Source organism: Halichoerus grypus, chromosome 4 (genome assembly GCF_964656455.1).
Source record: "Halichoerus grypus chromosome 4, mHalGry1.hap1.1, whole genome shotgun sequence".
Lineage (NCBI taxonomy): Eukaryota > Metazoa > Chordata > Mammalia > Carnivora > Phocidae > Halichoerus > Halichoerus grypus.
The window spans coordinates 166461106-166482473 of NC_135715.1; the positions used below are offsets into that span (position 1 = coordinate 166461106).

Genomic DNA, 21368 nt, shown 5'->3' on the forward strand with positions numbered 1-21368 from the left:
TTAGTATAAATCCACCACCCTCCGCAAAGAGCCTGCCTTAGCCTCTGTGGCCCCCCAGTCGTGGTAGCGCCTGTACTCTTGGGGCCTCAGCAGGTACTGCCGCCCCTGGTAGTTGGGCAGCTCGTAGAGGACCCAGCAGCCCTCCAGCACGTGGAGGGAGCGGACCTCACTCAGGTGGAAGCGATCCTGGATGCAGGAGCAGTCCTCGCTCAGCTCCATCATGAGGCCTTTGTGGTCCTCTCTCTCATACAGCCGCAGCCTGTGGGAGGTTGTCTGCCCGGTCCACCGAGAGAAGGAGAGGAAGAAGCAACCAAACAACAAATGAACTTGGTAGGTTGGGGCATGAGATCACCCGTGAAAAAACCTGAGACCCTGACGTTGCTGGGTACGCCGTGCATGGAGCTGTGTTCTACTGGCATTTAATACATGCTTGCCTTCTCACTTTTTATTTCATATCTAGGAAATGTAAATTTTAAGAGGTTCAAAGTCTGGGTTAGTGTCCATCCACAATTCAAATACCTTGACTCCTCATTCCCTAATTTCCATTAATTCCTAGGTGATAAGTCAGATGTATATTTTGGGGGGGGAATGGAAAGTATTCTGACTAATATTCTTTTAATATGAGTATTAACCTTTTTTTAGAATGAGTGTTATCTTGCAAATTTATATTCATATAAATTTCTAACTAAAGTTGGACTTTTAAAATCACATACTTCAGTGAAAATTAGCTTAAATAGTCACTTGGAACCAGAATTCAACTGCTTTTCCAAATAAAAGGCAACTACCTTTTCCAAGGTTGGACACGAACTTTGAACGGCCTCTATTAACAAGAGAGTTCCCATTTTTTGCTAGTCTGTGGTGGAACCCATCTAAGTCATTCAGCATCAATTCTTTACTATTAATTAAAATTACAATTTTACAATTTTACGTTTTTAAAATGAATCTGTTCGCAATACAGCCTTCTTACGTCCAACCAGCTTCCCATTGGCACGTTCTGTTCTCTATCCCACTATGAGAGCACACTGGTTACAGACAACTTTGTAATGGACATAACGGTAGCAAAAATTCACAATAAAACGGACTCTTCCCATAAGTGACTTCTTCTTGTATGCTCTGCTGTTTTTGTGCATTTCTCTATCTGGGCTTAGGCAGTAGTTAAAGCCCACTCTACCCCTTAGGTGCTTTTAAAGGAAAACCCTCCCTCACCCTCACTGCCGTCAATAATCCAGTGAGGACAGGCAGGCAACCGGATGGAAATCAGGAGGCACTCACCTGGGGGATGAGGCGGCAGGAGCGGATGGAGTCGCTGAAGCCCAGCCACTGCTGGTAGTCGGGGTAGTCCCCACGCCGCAGGAAGTACTGGTGGCCCTGGTAGTTGGGGCGCTCATACAGCATCCAGCAGCCGCTGTCCACGCGGATGGAGTTGCAGCGGCTGAAGTAGGGCTGCAGGTTCGGGTGGTCACTGCTGCACTCGTAGCAGCGGCCCTGGAAGCCGCGGTCCTCGTAGAAGGTGATCTGCAAAGGAAGAGTGATTCCCAGTTAAAGCAGTGGCTCCCAACGGATCTGGCAGAGAGGTGTTTTTCTTTTTTTCTTTTTACTTAACTCGCATCCCGCTCACCTTCCCCATGGCTGGTTGACACCGGTGTGCGAGTTCAGTGTGATGGGCCGGCAGCGCCGCGGGTCTATATAGCAGGAGGGCTGCTGTGTTGGCAAGAACAACACAAAAGGGGCCCCAGGCGGTGAGTAAGGGGATTTTATGGATCCCTTTTACGTGCTGCATTCAGTGGAAATGCCTGTGGAGTTTGCCCTCATTCTCTGGTATATTCTAACGCTGTTCTGGATGCATCCTAGTTGAGTCCCCAGACTTGCTTTTATTTGGATTCTTCGTGTTTTCTAAATTTATCAGCACATCAATCTGAACTTTTGACCCGAAATTCATGTCTCTACGGATATGATTCCATTCTGCTCCATGTATTTTCTGGGGGGAAATCTATGCCTTTATAGAAGTGCTCCCCAGTTCCAGGGGCTGTCTGTGATGTAGAATACCACAAACACTTGATGGCAGAGGTCACTGTAACTTAATTTTTTTTTCTTTATACGATTTGCCAGTCTAGTGCAGGACACAGATCTGGATTCTGATCTTTGCTAGTTTTGATTGTGGTGACCTGAGGCTTTAAGACACAGCAGCAGCTGACTCCTCCTTTGGTGGGTCTGTCTCATGTACTAGAAATCAGCCCTGCAAGTCAGCTTGTGATAAGAACCAAGGGGAAAGTTTCTCTGGTCCTTGGGTCCCAAACTGAGAAATGTTTGCTTTTTTTGGAAGTGCTTTCCCTTTCCAGGGAGGCAGTAAAGCTTCATAAACTCAGAATGTCCACTTAGTAGCCACATGAACTTGGCAAGCCACATAGCCTCCCAGAGCCTGAGTTATTTCATAGTACTTATATCGTGGGATATAGTAAGTTGAAAAAGAAAGAAGGAAAAAAACAAAGAGAGGTATTTGCATTCAGAAGCTGGCCTGGCATTCAGAGCTAAGCCATGTTATTCCTCTGTTAGACATAAACAATTTCCCAGAATACCAACTTCAGGCAAGGTTACTCTGAGACTCTGATGCAATGAGACAAAATAGGGCCACTTCATAATTTTGTCTAAGCACAAGCAAAAACAAAGTTACCGTGTCACCCACGCAATACCAAACACCCCCTCTCTCAGCCCAGATGATTAACTGCTCCTTCTTTTTCAACTGCAGCTTTATCCTTCTAGGCTCCCCTCCCCAGGAGTAGATTTATTGAGATATCCAATCATAAAATTACCCCCATGTTCTGACAACATCCAATTTAGAGTGAAGCCCTGCTCTTTTAGGCTCTTCTCCAAGTCACCGAACCAAAGTACAAATCCTATAACAATATTCTTTGCTAACACCCTTTGCTGAGGCTCCCCACACTTCCTCTTAACAAGTAATAAACCCAACTTGCTTTGTGACAGGTGTTCGGGTGGTCTTTGGCTGAAGGACATTGACATGAGTCAATGGATTATGTGTATAATGTGTTTGGCATATACTTGGCATAAATGAGCATTAAGTAAATGTTCGGTGTTAGTGATAGTGTGACACTGCTAAGGATGACGTCAGCCTATTTATCTCTCACAAACATAGTCAGTCCTCTCAAAGATGCTTGAAAAATTTCTCTGCTATGAAGCCATTTTTTGGTTAAAAAAAAAAAGTAGATGTGGAGGGTACTTTAGAAATCATGTAGTGGCTTTCAAACTCTAGTGTGCATAAAGAATCACCTGTGCTTGTTAAAACTGCAAATTGCCAGGTCCTACCCTCTCTCAAGATTTTGTATCATTAGATGCGGGAAAGACTCCAGGAATCTGTAGTTCTAACCAGCACTAGATCATTCTTGGATCAAACTTTAAAAAACACTAGTCTGGTTTCCTCTTTTTTTTTTTTCTTTTGGTAAGGAAAGAATGGTTTAGACATCCCCAGCTAATGTTTTATTAGCACTTACACATTATTTTCCTTAAACATACAGGCAGAAGAACTCTCTGCTTTGTTCTACAAAGTTTTATATACACATAATGAGAGAATCAAAGCAGAAATACCAGCACTTAAATGATAGTGCTGATTAGACAGGAAAAGAGGCGAAGGGCTCAGAAAATGCAGAGTACTAAACTTTAGTCTTGTTTTTTTCCAGATCTTTCTCTTTCTCTCCTGGGGCGCCTGTGTTCCCTTTCTTTACCTACCTCCCCAATCTCCCCTCCCCATCACCCTCCCCTGCAGCTGCCTTGCTTGGACTTTCATCATATCTCAGCTGGACTGTCCACAGTCTCCGGACTCTGTCTAATCTTGCCTTCTTCCAAACTGCATTCTGCCAGCATGCCAGGGTGAGCAGAATCAGAACACATCAAGTCATGTCACTGCTCTGGACTGAATGTTTGTGTCCCTTCCAAACTCATATGTTGAAACCCTCATCCCCACTGTCATGATGTCTGGAGATGGGGCCTTGAGAGATAACTAGGTCCTGAGGGTGGAGACATCATGATAGGACTAGTGTCCTTAGACACTGGAAGAGATGGGGAAGAGTTTGCTTCCTGTCTCTGGGTGAGGGCACAATGAGAAGACAGTCTGCAAACAAGGAAGCTGGCTCTCACCAGACACTGGATCTACTGGCACCCTGATCTCCGACTTCCCCAGCCTCCAGAACTGTGGGGAAGAAATGTTTGTTTGAGTCATCCAGTCCATGGTATTTTTGTTATAGCAGCCTGAACTAAGGCGGCCACTCACCTGCTTGAAACCCTTCACTGGCTCCCATTGCCTCCAGAATCAAGTACTGGTTCCTTAGCATGGCACACTTGACCTGAGATCCTCTGTCTTCAGACTTCCCGACGGATCACACCGAATCACTTGTTTCCCAATGCACGATGTTATTTTCACATTTCTCATTTACCCCCCAGTTTTACTGAGATATAATTGAAATATTACATTGTGTAAGTTTAAGGTCTACAACATATAGATTTGATATATTTATATATTGCAAGGTGATTAGCACCATAACATTAGCTAACACCTGTGTCACCTCACATAATTAACATCTGTGTGTGTGTGGGAACATTTAAGATCTACTCTCTTAGCAAATTTCAAGTATATAATACAGTATTATTACCTATAAACACTATGCTGTACATTGGATGCCCAGAACCGATTCATTTTATAGCTGGAAGTTTATGCTATCCTTCTCTTGTTTTTTAATATACTGATCCTTCTCACTGAGATATCAGTTCTGCATTTTTCACCCAGAGTGAGGTTCATCTCAGGTATCAGTTCCTCTGTAAAGATTTTCTTGAACCTCTCCTAATCTTCCAGGCTGAATTTAATACTGCCAACTTGGTTCTATCAAGCATCTTGCTCATGCCACTGTAATGGTAATTATTACGTATCTAATTATTTTGTTTAGACATCAGTTTCTTAAAATAAATGAGGGCAGCTCCTTTCTGGGCAGGAACTATTCCATCTTTATTTCTGTATTCCCACCAAGTGGCAAAATGAACTGGCACATAAAGGCTACTCAGTAAATGCCTGGAGGATATGAATGTTACTCCCTAGTCTGAAATCCATTGTTGTAACAGTCCATGGGACCTATTTTGAATGCTCAGCACAACCAGCATACACAGTCACATCAAAGTTCAGTATTTGCAACTTTCAATGTGTAGGATGACACAAGCACTCTGCATTTGATCTATTTAATGGGCCTTTATAACAGGGGAGATGAGTAAGCAAAAGAGAGAAAACAGGAATGTTGTGTTCTCCCCAAAACCTTCTGTTCCTTGGTAATTCTGTCAAATTTTTGTGTTTCCTGAGATGTCAAATTAATACTACAACAGCAGTGGCCAATTCCAGAGTGTTCCCAGTGCCTCAGGTCCAGGCAGCAGTTGACCTTAACACCCACCTTCCTGCTTCCTAGTAACTAATGTAGCTTTTGTATCACCCACAAGCTCCATTAAATGAGATAAGGTCATTTGGGTGGCAGCTACATAGACCAAAGTATCCCAAACAAGGAGGCTGGGTGAGACACCAAGGATCACCATCGTAGCACCAGCCTCTGGTTCTCTTTCTCAGCTTGTGTTTGGTGACTGACCAATAGATGACAAGAATATAGGGAGGGGGCAACCAATGATCTACCTCTGCTTAACTCCTGTGGCATTCCATTTGGATCAAATTGGCTCTTGTGTAAAAAGCAGAACATCTCTTCTCGTTTAAGCAACAGGTGGTTGTGATTGTCATTTTTGCTTTAACAAACCCACAAGAAGCTTTGAACCCCTAAAATCTGGAAGGGAGGGAATAAGACAATAGCAACATCAGGACCTAAGCCCGTGGCAGCAAGGCAGGATAACTGGAGAGGAAGGCCATAATGAGGAGCACCCTTTGAGCATGTAACACAATAGAGCAGTTCGTGGCGCTTCTTTATGGAATGACTTCAGTTTCTTTGCTTGGTGGGTCTTATATAGGTTAGATTGACCAGAAGACACTATAGGTTGAAAGGGAGAAAAGAAGGATAAAGGGAAGAAAAAGGTTTAGAATCTGGTGCTCATTTTGGCAGCATGCATTCTAAAATTAGAGTGATACAGAGGAGATTTAGCATGGCCCCTGCACAAGGATGACATGTAAATTCTTGAAGCAGTCCATATTAAAAAAACACAAAAGATTTAAAATCTGGACTTATTATGAAGTAGGATATACAGGAAATACTGGTGTATATAATGTGTATAGGCTGACCCTGGGCTTATCTTGACTTGTTTTTTCATCTTCATGGGGAAAAGGTTAGGAGGAATCCTGTAGGGTACCCCTTCTCCCATTCCTCTCTTGGAGGCGGCTTCCATCTCAGACCTTTTCACCTCTTTGAGGTTCCAGCAGGTACTTTTGAGAGAAGAGGGAGAGAAGGAGGAAGCATAGGTGAAGAGTTAGTTTGGTCGTATTCCCCCTCTGCTCACCCCCCACCATTACCTCCCTCTGTTGATTGTTTTTAATGCTGGGATTAGAGGGAGGATATCATTTTCTTTGCCTGTTCCCCAGGCATGAAAACACAATTTTCTTTCTTTCTTTTTTTTTTTTTTAAAGAACTTATTTATTTATTTGACACAGAGAGAGAGAGACAGAGCAGAAGCAGGGGGAGAGGGAGTAGGAGAAGCAGGCTCCCCGCTGAGCAGGGAGCCTGATGCGGGACTCCATCCCAGGACCCTAGGATCATGACGTGGGCAGAAGGCAGACGCTTAACCAACTGAGCCACCCAGGCGCCCCTGGAAACAGTTTTCAAGAACAGAAACTTGATCAGTGGCATCCAGGATCTCTAATTTTATGTGCTTTGGGTTCAAGTGTTTCAGGATCATTTCCATGTCTGAAGTCTGTGATTTCATGCCTACCAAGCAAATAAAGTAAAATTCAGCACTGCAAGAAGCTTTTGGCTTTCCAGTTTATGTCTGATATGTTACTATTGGCAAACGGAAAACTCTGGCTAATGTCTCCAGGAAGCCAACACTACTGTTGGGAGTTTAAAGGTTGAAGAACTGGGATTTAGGAATAATTAATACCAAATAATTCAAGAATCTGACTATTTTCCAGGGAAAGAACTCTTATAGATAGCTTAACCACGTGCAACCAGTTAGCCTTGAACAGTCCTGGTTCATTCCTCTTGCCCTGATGTAATCTCTAATAGCACATGCTTTCGCTCTCAGAAATGACTCAGGTTAAGCAACAAATTAGATGCTTGTTCTGTTCACAAGTCACGTGGATGGTAGATTGGAGCCCTGGAAAGCATGGGATGGAAGGAGACTATAAAAAATAAATAGCCATGTGGGTACAGCTAAGAACAGAGGAGAGAGGAGCAAGAATGAGAAAGAAGACCAGGCCACCCAGCAGCAGGTTGGAGCTTGCAGACTGTTTAGAGCATAGTCATGTAATATTAAATTTGATATTGTTGTACTGCTGTGATCTAAACTCCTCCCACAATCTCTATAATGAAACTGGCTGCACGCATGAATGCTTTATGTGAGAGATGGTTCAGGAGCTCCAGGAAAAGGAGCTATGTCTCCCACCTGAGTTGGTGAGACGCATGGGGTGGGTCACATGGGGGAGGACAAGATGACTCATCCAATGACAAGGCAGGAATTCAGAGTGGAGGGTGACTGGGGAAAGCATAAATTACTCATTCCCTTTCCAGAATCACAAGAGACATGGAGTATGTATGTGTCAGAGAATGTGGGTACACAAGTCTCCTGCTCCATGTGAGATGACATTTAAGCCATTTCATTAGAATCTCAGAGAATGGGGTACTTTAGATGGCTTTTGACCTGAAACCATCAGCTTCATTTTCAAACTTTGTAAGAAACAGACCGAAGAACCATATTTAATTACTGCGTGCTATTAGGAATGTTGTTTGCTCAGTACCCTTTTTACTAGGACCTACATGAAGACTTTCTTTGAGGTTTCAGTTCTGGGAGCAGTTAGGCTAGTCTTGGATAATTAATTTATTTGTCTCATGGACTCTCTTAGTCATGGAACTGATCTTGTTTCCCCTCTGTCCTGGCTGCTGGATTCAAATCTGGCTTTACCTATAACAAACAAAGTGCCTTAGGACATGGGACTTGGACTCCAACTTTGCTCCTGGAAGATAAACATCCCCAAAGGAAACACATATACAGTCAAACAAACATCTCCAGAAAATGTCAATTCCTTGTTCTCTATTTAGTATTGCTTTCCAGGTATAGTCATAATTCTTTACTTCCTATTAAAGAGATAGGAGCCTGAGTTTCCCTATGTGCATATGGTTTTTGGTAGAAATCCTGAAATTCTTCTATAAAAGAGAAAGTGAATCCTATTTGGACTGAAAATCTCCTGGAGGAATGAGGTATTGACATGGAATTGGCAGCCGTTAGAAGGATAAAGAATGCAAGAGGGGAGGGTGACCGGTTTGTTCATTTGTTTTTGAAGCTAAAGGAAGGGTCTAGATGCTGAGATGACTTTCCTCATTAGGTAGGATTTGGACTAAATAGAAAAGATGGTGGAGATAACCTACAAGGATAACTTGAGATGTTACAATAAGTACTAATTTAACATTGTAGCTGCAAATTTATGCTTTTAAGACTAACCATAAATGTCTTTAGCCCAACTGAATTGAAACTTGAGTCTACATGGTTTAGTCTTTAAAAGAATGCTGGCAATGATATCCTTTACTTTGTCCCCCTTATAAGACATCATTTCCCATCATGAAAATGTTTGTCATTATGTTGGGCTAAGTGCCATTATTGCTTACGAAGGCTTAATAGATTAAAAAAAAAGCAGGACTCTGTAGTGCAAGAAACACAAGCTAAATATTTTATTGGATTCTAAAAGAGAAAAGTGGAGAACATAAATACTTTAGTAAAAATCCATTACTCGTCTGAAAGAACCAACTTTGGCGTTCATGGCCCCCCAGTCAAGGTATCTCCTATACTCCCCGGGCCTCAGCAGGTACTGCCTTCCCCTGTAGCTGGGCATCTCATAAAGGACCCAGCAGCCCTCCAGCACATTGAGGGAGTGGATTTCATTGAGATGGAAGCGGTCCTGAAGAGAAAGACAATCATCTGTGATCTCTGACATTTGTCCTCTGAAGTCATCTCGCTCGTAGATCCTCATTCTGAACGTGCCGGAATGCTGAGGGGACAGACAGAAAAGAAAAGATAAATGAACACAAATGGAGAGAAATTAAAGTTCCAGCCCCTACATCTCCCTGGCCCCACCAGCCCAGAAGTTCCTGGAGTCTGGCTTTGCTTCCAGAACAATCACATTGCAGTGTTAAAGAGCCTTCCTGCCCCCATTACCCCCGCCCTTCCGGGCCTCTAATGATTTCTAGGCAATGCTAGGGACAGACCTTGGCAGCCCTTCAGTGCTATCCACCCGGCTCTGTCCTTGGCAGCCAAGGTTGGTCTCAAATAAGATTGACCATGTTATTAGAGAAGGTCCTTCTCGGAAGAAAAGTGTAAGTCATCAGAAAGCAAAGTCCCATTTGATATAGTACTCTGGTTAAAAAGGAATCAACATTTGGCTATTTTCTCTAAGACCAATGTTTTGGTTTTGCGTACACCATAGAACATAAGATTATTGGGCTCTTGTAAAAAAGAAGATGACACATTTTCTTTGTCTCTGTTTTTATTGCCTCAGTGTCACTTCAGATTTCAACCTATCTGACCCTTAAGCTTCCTTTCTGGTCTAGTCGCTCACCATCTTCATTTCCCTCAGCAGCAAAAATCATCTCCATTGAGCTCTGTTTGGATGACACTCTACTCCATGCCTCCCACACTCCAGCACATTCTTCTGAGAACTGGACAAATTACTCTCTAGGAAATACTGATTCTCAAACTTTCATTTTGGAGTTGGCCTTTCCTCTAATATATACCTCTAAGGGAGCTAATAGATACTGACCATGAAATTAGAATAAAAACCAGAAGACAATAGAAAAGTGAGCCAAAGCAAGCAAGCGTATTTTTATCAATTAAGTAGACCCAGATTGTATCTAGAAGTTTTGATATATTATTTCTGAGTGGATACCACTTGGAATGACGACTTTAGTAAGCTCTATCTTAAACACATGGCAACTTCTGTTTTCCCTCTGTCCTGCTTTTTCTCAATTAGTCTTTGGCTTTTTAATTTTTGTAGTTACATTTTAAAATATAAACATCTGGGAGCGTGTGAGTAAAAATGCAAGCACCACAGAGCTCATGAAGAATGGCTCCCCATCTGAGACCTCCTTCTGGAATGGACTGCAGGCTGTAGGCTCAGTCTCAGTTTTCTGCTCTCTGGTTGGAATGATTTGGTGGAAGAATGATATCTGTTCATGGCTTTCACTTCCGAAGAGACCAGAGACGAGGACAGAGGCACACTCACCTGGGGGATGAGGTGGCAGGAGCGGATGGAGTCGCTGAAGCCCAGCCACTGCTGGTAGTCGGGGTAGTCCCCACGTCGCAGGAAGTACTGGTGGCCCTGGTAGTTGGGGCGCTCATACAGCATCCAGCAGCCGCTGTCCACGCGGATGGAGTTGCAGCGGCTGAAGTAGGGCTGCAGGTTCGGGTGGTCACTGCTGCACTCGTAGCAGCGGCCCTGGAAGCCGCGGTCCTCGTAGAAGGTGATCTGCAAAATGGAAGATGTGGGAGCATGAGGCGATTGGCCCCCCTGCTGAAGAGGCTGCACCAGGGCCAATCCTGAGCCTCAGGTACCCGGCACTTACCTTCCCCATTTTGGAGCAAGCGAGCAGGAGGTGTTGGCTGGGTGCTGTGTGGGACGAGGGGGAGTGCCACTGTATATATAGCAGCCCTGACTGCTGCCTCCGCAGGAAATCACACAAAAGGGGCCCATTTCGGTGAGTAAGGGGATTTGCCAGCTCCCCGCTCCTCCTCCCCCTGGTCATTGGGGTTAGCTGAATGGTTTACTCTCATTCTTTCTGGTAGGTTCGGGTTGTTCTGATTCACTAAAACTGTTGTTGCCACCAAAATGAAAAGAGTCTTTACTCTTTTAGTTGAGCAAGATGATGAGCGAAATTCTATCCCCGTGCTTTTATTTTGTCACCTACTCTGCTTAATTGACTCCTCAAAGGTAATTAAACTAAGTAATGTATTCTGCTTCAAGACTGGTGTTTTTTTTTTTTTAACTTTTATTAAAAATCAGAATTTAAATAATAAGGAATCTTAAGGAAGAGAGAAGCAAGTGAAATAATCTGTGAAAGTGCTTTAGAAAGCAAAAAGCTTAGTTCAAATTCAAGATTGTGTGGTCATCGTTGTTATTTTGGGGTCTATCTTGAGTAAAATTGTTACTTGACTGGAAATTTGTAGGCTCCTGGAGGCTGGGAATTCTCTCTTATTCCTTTTTGCCTCTGCGCCTAGAGCAGAGGGTTGGCACATAGTAGACCCTCAATACTTGGCTTTGACCTGAAAGAAAGCAGACAGCGAAGGCCTTCCTCCCCTCCCTCACAACTCCCCGAGAGCCTAAATCCTTCCTTCTGCTGGTGGCTGCCCAGAATACTGCTTGCTCTTTTTTGTCCCTGCCCTCCTTCAACATCTTAAGATCTTTCTTCCTCATCACCATTACAGACTCTTGCCCACTTGATAAGGGTGGTTTGAGTTAGTGGGAGGAGTAATGTAGAAACCCTCAAAATACCAACAGCTACTTCCTTAGACTTTTGAGATGCTGGAGAGCACCCAAGCCAGATGACAGAGCCTCTTGATTGTATGAATTTCACAGTGTGGTACGGGGACCCCTGAAGTCCCTGAGACACTTTCAAGAGGTTCATAAGATCAAAACAGTTTTCATAACAATACTAAGATGTTACTGACCCTTTTCACTCTTATTCTTTTACAGGTGTACAGTGGAGTTTTTCCAGAGGCTGTAGGACATTAAAGAGACTTGTAAAAACATAAAACAATTCCAATCTTTTTGTTAATTGTTTTTGCTTTGGAAAATACAGTTATTATTCATAAAAATATGTTATTTATGTTAATATGTAATAGGCTTACCACCTAAGGCCTTGGATCAGAGGCCTATACTCAGACTTCTCAGTTGTCTAGCCAGCTTCCAATGTCAGCCCATCAGGGACCTGTACTGGGTCGGGTAGGGGGGTGAGTGGTACTTTCAGGAACTGTACCACTGGTTGGTGGAGGAGTAAGCACTAGCAAGTGACACTAACTGTGACCACCTACCCTGCCTGTCCCATGCCTTGCTTTCACAGTGCTTCCTCTAAAGTTATTTTTCTTCCTAGTACTTATAAACACCATGATATTGTTGAATAGGCATCATTTGTGGAGAACACATTCGGGTATCCATGCCTACACACATTCGCAGGCACTTTTGCAGTTTCCGTTACTGTTTGTGACATCTTGGGAAAATGACTTCCTAGGCTTCAGTTTCCCCATTTATAAAATAGGAGTGGTGACGAAAATCAAATGCGATAATGAACTCAAAAGTGCATGATAAATTGTAAAGTAATACCAGTGGTAAAAATATCATATCATTCATATTTTAATAAGTGCTAAAGATGATAATATTGATAGAATTTCATGGTACATTGATCAAAAATAAATATGAATGTGTTTCTGGGTTTCGACCCCATAGTGTCTACACTTTTGCTTATTGTATGGAGACTAAATGCGATCTATGGATAATATCATATATTGAAATGCTTTGGTCTAATTTAGCAAAGATCTCCTGTTTGGTAATTTTGATTTCACAATCAAATGATAACTACCATTTGTGTGTGATCTTGAAGCAAGATGCCAAGAAGAGGAATAACATAGTGAGGGCTGTGCAGTCAGAGCAGATAGAGTCCTTGAAGTTCACCCACTGCCGGTGGCAGATGCCCCAGCCCAGCACATGCAGCTCTTGCTGTCCACTTGCATGTGCCAAGTTGCCACAGCTAAGGCAGGACTGCAGGTTGGAGTGGTCACTGCTGTGCGCATAGGAGGTAATCTGCAATGAACATGCCTACGGTAAGGGACATTCCCCCAAGAACACATTATCATGAGTTCATTGACAAGACTCGGTTCTACACCCATCCACACTAGTGAACTGCAGCTGCAGAAGCAAGACTCATCATCGGCATAGCAGAGGCTCAGGTATGCATGCTTATGTGTATATGTGTGCGCATTTCCTATCCATCAGATGATTTAGGCCTGATTTGGCTGACAGTAGAATTGTGCCTTTTTTCTCATTTCTATATCACCAATGCAGTCTTTTTAATGTGTTTGACTTTTATTCTTCATTACATTATAGCTGTTAAAGTGCTTTGGAGGTCTTTGAAGCAGTGTGGAAGAGGGAAGTTGATATATAAAGGACAAGTCAGAAGAAGTGTCCCTGCTCTCATTATTTGATTAAACTTTATTATGTTTAAGTAGAGAAATAATAGGAATAGACATAATTCACACTGAAAACTGTGGGAACGTTTGTTTTAAATCATGGCAGCCTGGGAGGGCCGACTAGGGAGCATGTGCTCCCATTTGCCTTCTAAATGCAAGATGTCTGTGAGGATCTGGGCTGAGGGAAGGGACTCATTCCTTGATACCAGAACACCTTCCCTTCTCAGAAGCTCATCAAATCCCACCCAGTCTAGGCAGCCTGTGTCCCTCGTCTAGGTCATCTCTTCAGACCAGCTTTTGCTTGGCTCTCCCTTCTCTGAGCATCTACCCCATTTTATCACCACCTAGCTTAGCACTGCTGCTCTGCCTTTCTCATAGAATTTCTTCTTTTCCTTGTCCTCAGCCAGGTTAGGAACTCAAGAGTAGGGGCCACGTCACACTTCTTTATCTCCCATCACGATTTATTAGTTAAGTAGGTGGATAAATAGAGCTCTGTAAACATGAAGAACATGAAAAAGCAATGATTCTAATTCTATTTTGGAGAACGAGAACTCTCCCACATGAGGTCACCCATGTGGATGTTCAGAGACACAGAAGCCACTTTCTCCCACTCACTCAGCTACCACTCTCTCTGGTTCTGATGCCCTCTGCTTCTGTCTGTCCTTGCTGACCTGGGGGGACTTGAAGGGAGGTAAAAATGGCCCAGAAACCCAGGCTGGCATGGGCCAACAGCAGCACGGTCTTCCTGTGGGGTGGGGAGGTGTTAGAGCACCACCAGGGCTATGCTGTTAAAGTCTCTAAGTGGCTAAGGGAGAGAGATGGGGAGTGGGCCTCAGCGAGAACAAAAAAGAAAGAAAAGTGGTAGGCAACATTTTTGTGAAGGAAAATAATAAAGAAGGTTCTTAGCTATTTCCTTGTAGTTTTTTATATTATACTTTTTAAAAGATTTATTTATTTATTTATTTGAAAGAGAGAGAGAGAGAGAGCAGGGGAGGGGCAGAGGGAGAGGGGGAGAAGCAGACTCCCTACTGAGCACAGAGCCCAGTGTGGGGGCTCCTTGTACTTTAGAAGATGGATGGATCAATGGAATGAGACTTTAGGTCCTGGATGCTGCAAGATAGGCTTTGTTATGTCTCTTTGTATTATCAGCCAACAGCCCAGTCTAATTATGTGGGAGGTTAAGGGACTGAAGCCACTGAGCCTTTTATCAGAAGTATTTGAACACCAAGTTTAACTGTAAAGTTATATACACTTTTTTTGTTTGTTTGTTTTGTTTTTAATAACTGCAATACTCCCTTTGGAAGAATTGGCCTTATTTAAATCAGAACAAAAATTTAGAAAGCTGTTTAAGGTCCTCTAGGAGCTCATGGTTAAATAAACTTGTAGATCAAAATATTTGAATGGTTCTAATATAACTCTGGCTTCTTCTAAAAACAAAATAATTCATTTAGGAGCCATTATAGTTGCCTGAGGCCTGTTAGGAACCTGAGTGGAAATAGTTCATTACCTTTCTCCCCTCCCACCACAAATGTTTTAGTTTACAAGCTGACTTTTCCTGAAGCATTTGCAGACTTCTTTCCTGACTCTCTGGTAACCACTCCCAAGTGAAATCTCTTTGAGTTCATCAGCACGTCATTGACTTGACCCTGCTGAGGGAAGCCATGTCTACTTTCATTTAAGCAGTTAGGATTGAAACTGCAGCAAACATTATAGCACTCACTTGACTCACGATGATGAAAACAATAAGAGTTAATAATAAATAGCCTACTGTATAAAGAGTGTCTGGTATGTTCCAGACATTGTACAAGAAATTTTGTACAAAGTACATCATGTAGTCAACACAGCACAATTATTATGGGAACTTCCACAAATGTTTGTGAGATTTGGGGCAAGAGCATAAATAGAGCCCCCTTTACCTCTTCCCTCCTCTCTTTTCACTCCCTCTCATGTCCACACTCTATCCACATGCTCCTTGCCCCCTTCACTTCCCACAAACTGCTGCCTTTTGACTACCAGTGTCCTTGGGAGGATAGGCCCAGTAAAGACTTTCTTTTAGGTCTTGGAAACAAGGATCTATATAGAGGGAATTCTGGAGTTTCAGGTAAGAGGAGTGTGGTCTAGAAGAAATGTGGGTTTGTCCCCAAGGTTCCACAGATTCCTGTCCTGTGGGGAAGATTGCCGCTGGTGGAAGCTAGAGTAAGACTCTCTGAGGCACCCAGTTCAGGCCAAGATCCCTGACTGCCCAAGTCTAATCATAGTACTCATCACTATAGGGAAACAAATCCAAAAATGTAGACATAGCTAGTAAATGGAGGAACTGGGAATTGAACTCAGGTGTGTCGGCCTCCAAAGCCTAAACTAATTGCCTCTGCATATAACAATGGCTTGTTTTAGATGTTACCTTTCTAGGTGTGCTTATCTTATATCTTCCCTAAATTATAAACTTCTTAATGTCAAACTTTTAATTTACAAAAGGCCTAGCATCCAACTAGCCTGTGGTGTCCCTATCAACCCTGAGAATCTTTGTCTTTAACAGGAGTTCCAGTAAATTTTAATGGACTCTTCAATTGACTGATTGCTGTCAGGCTGAAGAAATCAGCATTAACTGACTATAAAAGGCTCTATAATCCCTTCACTTATATGGGTATAGACTTCTAAGACAGTGGTAATGGGTGACTGTCAAAGGGACATTGAAGATGTTCACATTTTCTTTACTTAAATTTTCTAGAAAACAACTAATTTATTCTGACATGTTTTCCTTATAAAGTCCATATATATAGCACAATTAGACCCAACTGATGGAGGGATGGCTACTACTTACTGAGCCTCTGCCATATGCTAGCTTCTTTTCAGGAGGTAGCTCATTTATTCCTCATAAGATCATGCAGGTGGGAAAACTGAGGCTCAGGCAGGTAAGTAACTTGCTCAAGGTCACCTGGCCATTAGGTGGTCAAGCCAGGAACCAAGTCTATGGAGCTCAAAGCCTGCATTGCTAACCACTGAGATACCCCACTTTGAAACCTAATAGAGTCTTAAAGTATCAGAGCTGGAAGGAAACATGGAGCTCATTTTGTCCAGACCCTTTATTTTATAGAGAGGAAAATTTGTGGCATATTAAGCTTTGTGAGATCAAATGCTGTTTTCTAAGTCTCTAAATTCACCACATTTAAACAAAACCAAATCCTAAGTTAACAAAATTATTTTTGCTGAGACATGTCACCTGATTTTTCATTTTTTGTTAAAACAGAGCTCGTATGTCATTAGTCACCAAACTAGAGGACAACGCATGATGATTTAGCTAGGTTAGCAACAAAACCTCAAATCTTCTGCACATTTGGAATTGATAAGAGCATAGCATTTTAATAATATGTGTATCTTTTTTTAAAAAGATTTTATTTATATATTTGTCAGAGAGAGAGAGGGTGAGAGAGAGAGCACAAGCAGGGGGCGCAGCAGGCAGAGGGAGAAGTAGGCTCCCCGCTGAGCAAGGAGCCTGATATGAGACTCGATCCCAGGACCCTGGGACCATGACCCGAGCCAAAGGCAGACACTTAACTGACTGAGCCACCCAGGCATCTCAATAATATGTGTATCTTATATTTATAATTTATCCTGTAAGTTCCTTCCACAAGGACTCTTATTTTAAAAGAATCTTCATTACTTAAGTTTCTGTACAGAACATTATTTTTAAAAGATTCCATTTATTCTTTTCCTTCCTTCCTTCCCCCCTCCCTCCCTTCCTTTCTTTTTTTTAATAATCTCTATACCCAACGTGGGGCTCAAACTCACAACCCTGAGATCAAGAGTCACATGCTGTACTGACTGAGCCAGGCACCCCAGAGCATTAGTTTTTAAAAGATCTTTATTGAGATATAATTCACATACCATACAGTTGACCAATTTAAAGTATGTAATTAATTGTTTTAGTATGTTCATAGATATGTACAACCATTGCTACAATCAATTTTAGAACATGCTCGTCACCACAATGAGAAATCCTGTGCTTTTTAGTTTCATTCCGTTATCCACCGATTCCTCCCAGCCTTAAGCAACCACTAATTGACTTACTGTCTCTGTAGACTTGCCTATTCTGGATATTTCATATCAATGGAATCTTATAATATACATGCTTTAGTGACTGGCTTCTTTCACTTTGCATAATGTTTTTAAGATTCATCCATGTTATAGCACGTATCAGTATTTCACTCCTTTTTATGGCCAAAGAGTAATCCATAATATGGATATATCACTTTTTATTGATGCAGTCATCCATTGATAGACTTTTGGGTTGTTTTCACCTTTCGGCTATTGTGAATAGTGCTACTATAAACACTCATGGATAAGTTTGTGTTTGAACACTCCTTTCAATTCTTTTGAATATGTATTTAGAAGTAGAATTGCTGAGTCATATGATAACTCTATGTTTAACTAAGTAACTGCTAAACTATTTTCCATAGCGACTGCATCATTTTACATTCCCACCAGCAATTTATGAGAGTTCCAATCTCTCTACATCCTTACCAATATTTGTTATTTTCTGGGGCTTCCCCCCTATTATAACTATCCCAGTGGGTATTAAGTGGTATCCCATTGTGGTTTTGATCTGAATTTCTCTAAGGACTAATGATGTTGAACATCTTTTCATTTGCTTATTGGCCATTTGTATATCTTCTTCAGAAAGATATATATTTAAGTCTTTTGCCCATCTTTTAATTGTGTTGTTTGTCTTTGTGTTATTTAGTTTAAGAGTTGTTTTATGTATATTCTGGATATTCGACTCTTACCAGATCTATGGTATGTAAATATTTTTTCCCATTCTATAGGCTGTCTTTTCACTTTCTTTCTTTTTTATAAAAATTATTTTTTATTTATCTTATTTATTATTTTTTGTTTTTCTCCCAAGATTTTATTTAAATTCAGGTTAGTTAAGATATAGTGTAGTATTGGTTTAAGGAGTAAAATTTAGTGATTCATCACTTACACCCAGTGCTCACACCAACAAATGCCTTCCTTAATACTCATTACCTATTTAGCCCATCCCCTTACCCACCTTCCCTCCAGCAACCCTCAGTTTATTCTCTATAGTTAAGAGTCTCTTATGGTTTGCCTCCCTCTCTGTTTTTATCTAATTTTATTTTTCCTTCCCTTCCCCTATGTTCATCTGATTGGTTTCTTAAATTCCACACATAGGTGAAATCATATGGTATTTGTCTTTCTCTGACTGACTTTTTTCACTTAGCATAATACCCTCTAGTTCCATCCATGTCATTGCAAATGGCAAAATTTTATTCTTTTTGATGGCTGACTAATAGTCCATTATATATACATACCATATCTTATTTATCCATTCATTGGTTGATGGACATTTGGGCTCTTCCCATAATTTGGCTATTGTTGATAATGCTGCTATAAACATTGGGGTGCATGTGCCCCTCCGAATCAGTATTTTTGTATCCTTTGGATAAATACCTAGTAGTGCAATTGCTGGGTCATAGGGTAGTTCTATTTTTTAACTTTTTGAGGAACCTCCATACTGTTTTCCAGAGTGGCTGCACCAGCTTGCATTCCCACCAACAGTGTAAGAGGGTTCCCCTTTCTCCACATCCTCGCCAACATCTGTCATTTCCTGACTTGTTAATTTTAGCCATTCTGACAGGTGTGAGGTGGTATCTTATTGTGGTTTTGATTTGTATTTCCCTGATGCTGAGTGATGTTGAGCATTTTTTCATGTGTCTGTTATCCATTTTTGTATGTCTTCTTTGGAGAAATGTCTGTTCATGCCCATTTCTTAACTGGATTATTTATTTTTTGGGTGTTGGGTTTGATATGTTCTTTATAGATTTTGGATACTAGCCCTTTATCCAGTATGTCATTTGCAAACATCTTCTCTCATTCTGTAGGGTGCCTTTTAGTTTTATTGATTACTTCCTTCACTATGCAGAAACTTTTTATCTTGAGGAAGTCCCAATAATTCATTTTTGCTTTTGTTTCCCTTGTCTCCACAGATATGTGTCTAGTAAGAAGTTGCTACGTTCACTTTCTTGATAATGTCCTTTGATTCATAAAAGATTTTAGTTTTAAGTCCAATTTATTTTGTTGTTTTTGTTTGTGCTTTTATATTTAAGAAATCATTGCCTAATAAAAGATCATAAAGATGTATGCTTGTGTTTTCTTCCAAGTTTTATGGCTTGAGTTTTTACATTTAAGTCTTTGATTTTTTTGAGTTGATTTTTATATATGGTGTGAAATAGGGGGCTACCTTCATCCTTTTGCATGAGGTTGTCCAGTAGTTTCAGCACCATTTGTTGAGAAGTTATTCTTTCCCCATCGAATTGTCTTAGAATCCTTGTCAAAACTCAGTTGGCTCATGGGTTAATTTCTGGACTCTCAAGTCTATTTCATTTATCTCCATGTCTACCTGATGCCAGGACCTCACTGTCTTCATTACTGTTGTTTTGTGGTAAGTTCTGAAATTGAGAAGTACTCCTACTTTGTTCTTCTTTCTCAAGATTGTTTTGGCTATTCTGGGTCCCTTGTAATTCCATGTGAATTTTAAAATCAGTTTTGACAAGGCAGTTAACTGGGACAGGGCACTATTTTTGCTTATATAAATTTGGAAAGAGAATTAGCATTCTGGGAGAGCAGCTTTACTATAGTGGAAAGAAACTCCAGAGGTATGCAGCAGAGTAAATACTAATACTTCACCCTGTGTAATTGAGTCTTTTTTTTTAAATTTAAATTCAATCAATTAACATATAGTATATTATTAGTTTCAGAGGTAGAGTTCAGTGACTCATCAGTCTTATATAATACCCAGTGCCCATTACATCATGTGTGTAATTGAGTCTTTTTTTTTTTTTTAATTTTATTCATTTATTTGAGGAGCGAGAGTGGGAGAGCATGAGATGAGCAGGGGGGAAGAGGATTGGGAGAGGAGAAGCAAACTCCCTGCTGAGCAGGGAGCCCGATGACGGACTCCATCCCAGGACCCTAGGATTATGACCTGAGCCGAAGGCAGACGCTTAACCAACTGGGTAACCCAGGTGCCCTGTAATTGAGTCTTGATAGAAATTCATATTGGAGTCCAAAATAAAGATGACTGTATTGTACTCTTGAATCGGAGCGGACACTGGCAACACATAAATTTTCTACATTTATATTTGTGTAATAATTTAAAAATAACAAAATGTGTTCACAATTTTTCCTTATATTTCATTATAATTATCTGGGGATTTAGTGAAGCAGGAATTTCTCATCCACCTATAGTCTTCAATAAGGTAATTTAGGCACAGAGAGGATAAGAAATGACTTGATCAAAGAGATAAACCCAGTAAGAAGGGGAACCAACCATCCTGGTTTACCTGAGACTGAGGGGCTTTCCAGGGTATAGGACTTTTGGTGCTAAAACTGGGAAACTCCCTAAAAACCAGTCCAAGTTGGACACATTAGTAGTAATTAGCAGAAGTAAGATAACAACTCAGGTCCTTCAATGCTTACTTTAACACTTTTCTTACCCGCTGAACTCATCAAGCACGTTTGACCTTCTCTACCTTGGGAATTCTGCTTAAAACCCCTCTCTTCACTCAGCTTTTCTTGACTAATCTGAGACTTCATCTGCCTTAATCTTTCTGGCAATCCCTTGTCTTTGGTATCCCAACCTCAACTCGTTCTATGTTTTCTACTTTATGTAGGGTCTAATAGTTTTCCTTCCATTTGCCTTTCCTCTCTTTCTCAGATTGTGGGTTGTAGAAGCAGACGCGGCGCTTCTCCCTCCTTCCCATGACATGAGTGGGGGCTTCAGGAATCCTGTTGCCTGACCAACAGGAAGTAAGTAGACATTCAAAACACCTGACTTTCAGGGTCAGGTAAGTTGCCAGGGGTCACCATTTATTAGAATTCAGTGATTATTTAAAGATAAGCGAGAGTCACTTAGTGCCAGGAGCACAATTTGTATATTTATTGCATTTTGATATGGATCATAACAAGAAACACACAGC

At 41.5% G+C, this 21368-nt stretch overlaps 2 protein-coding genes and 1 non-coding gene across 5 annotated transcripts; 1 reads left to right on the forward strand and 2 right to left on the reverse strand.

Annotated features, from left to right (window-relative positions):
- Positions 1-1627, reverse strand: LOC118522052 (gamma-crystallin C). Of its 2 annotated transcripts, XM_036070882.2 has the most exons (4): positions 1619-1627; positions 1273-1515; positions 427-429; positions 1-273 (listed from the first exon to the last, which is right to left on the reverse strand). In XM_036070882.2, the coding sequence occupies exons 1-4, from the start codon at positions 1625-1627 to the stop codon at positions 1-3; spliced, it is 528 nt and encodes a 175-aa protein (XP_035926775.1). The 2 variants fall into 2 exon arrangements, with proteins under 2 accessions (XP_035926775.1, XP_035926776.1); XM_036070883.2 differs by lacking the exon at positions 427-429.
- A 4452-nt stretch (positions 1628-6079) lies between these two features.
- LOC118522064 (U6 spliceosomal RNA) lies at positions 6080-6187 on the forward strand. Its single transcript, XR_004910440.1, has one exon. It is a non-coding gene; the product is annotated as a U6 spliceosomal RNA (small nuclear RNA).
- Positions 6188-8908: 2721 nt separating this feature from the next.
- On the reverse strand, positions 8909-10763 carry CRYGB (crystallin gamma B). 2 transcript variants are annotated; one of them, XM_036070884.2, is made up of 3 exons: positions 10755-10763; positions 10415-10657; positions 8909-9184 (listed from the first exon to the last, which is right to left on the reverse strand). In XM_036070884.2, the coding sequence occupies exons 1-3, from the start codon at positions 10761-10763 to the stop codon at positions 8909-8911; spliced, it is 528 nt and encodes a 175-aa protein (XP_035926777.1). The 2 variants fall into 2 exon arrangements, with proteins under 2 accessions (XP_035926777.1, XP_035926778.1); XM_036070885.1 differs by having other exon boundaries at positions 10409-10657.
- Between the last annotated feature and the right edge of the window lie 10605 nt (positions 10764-21368).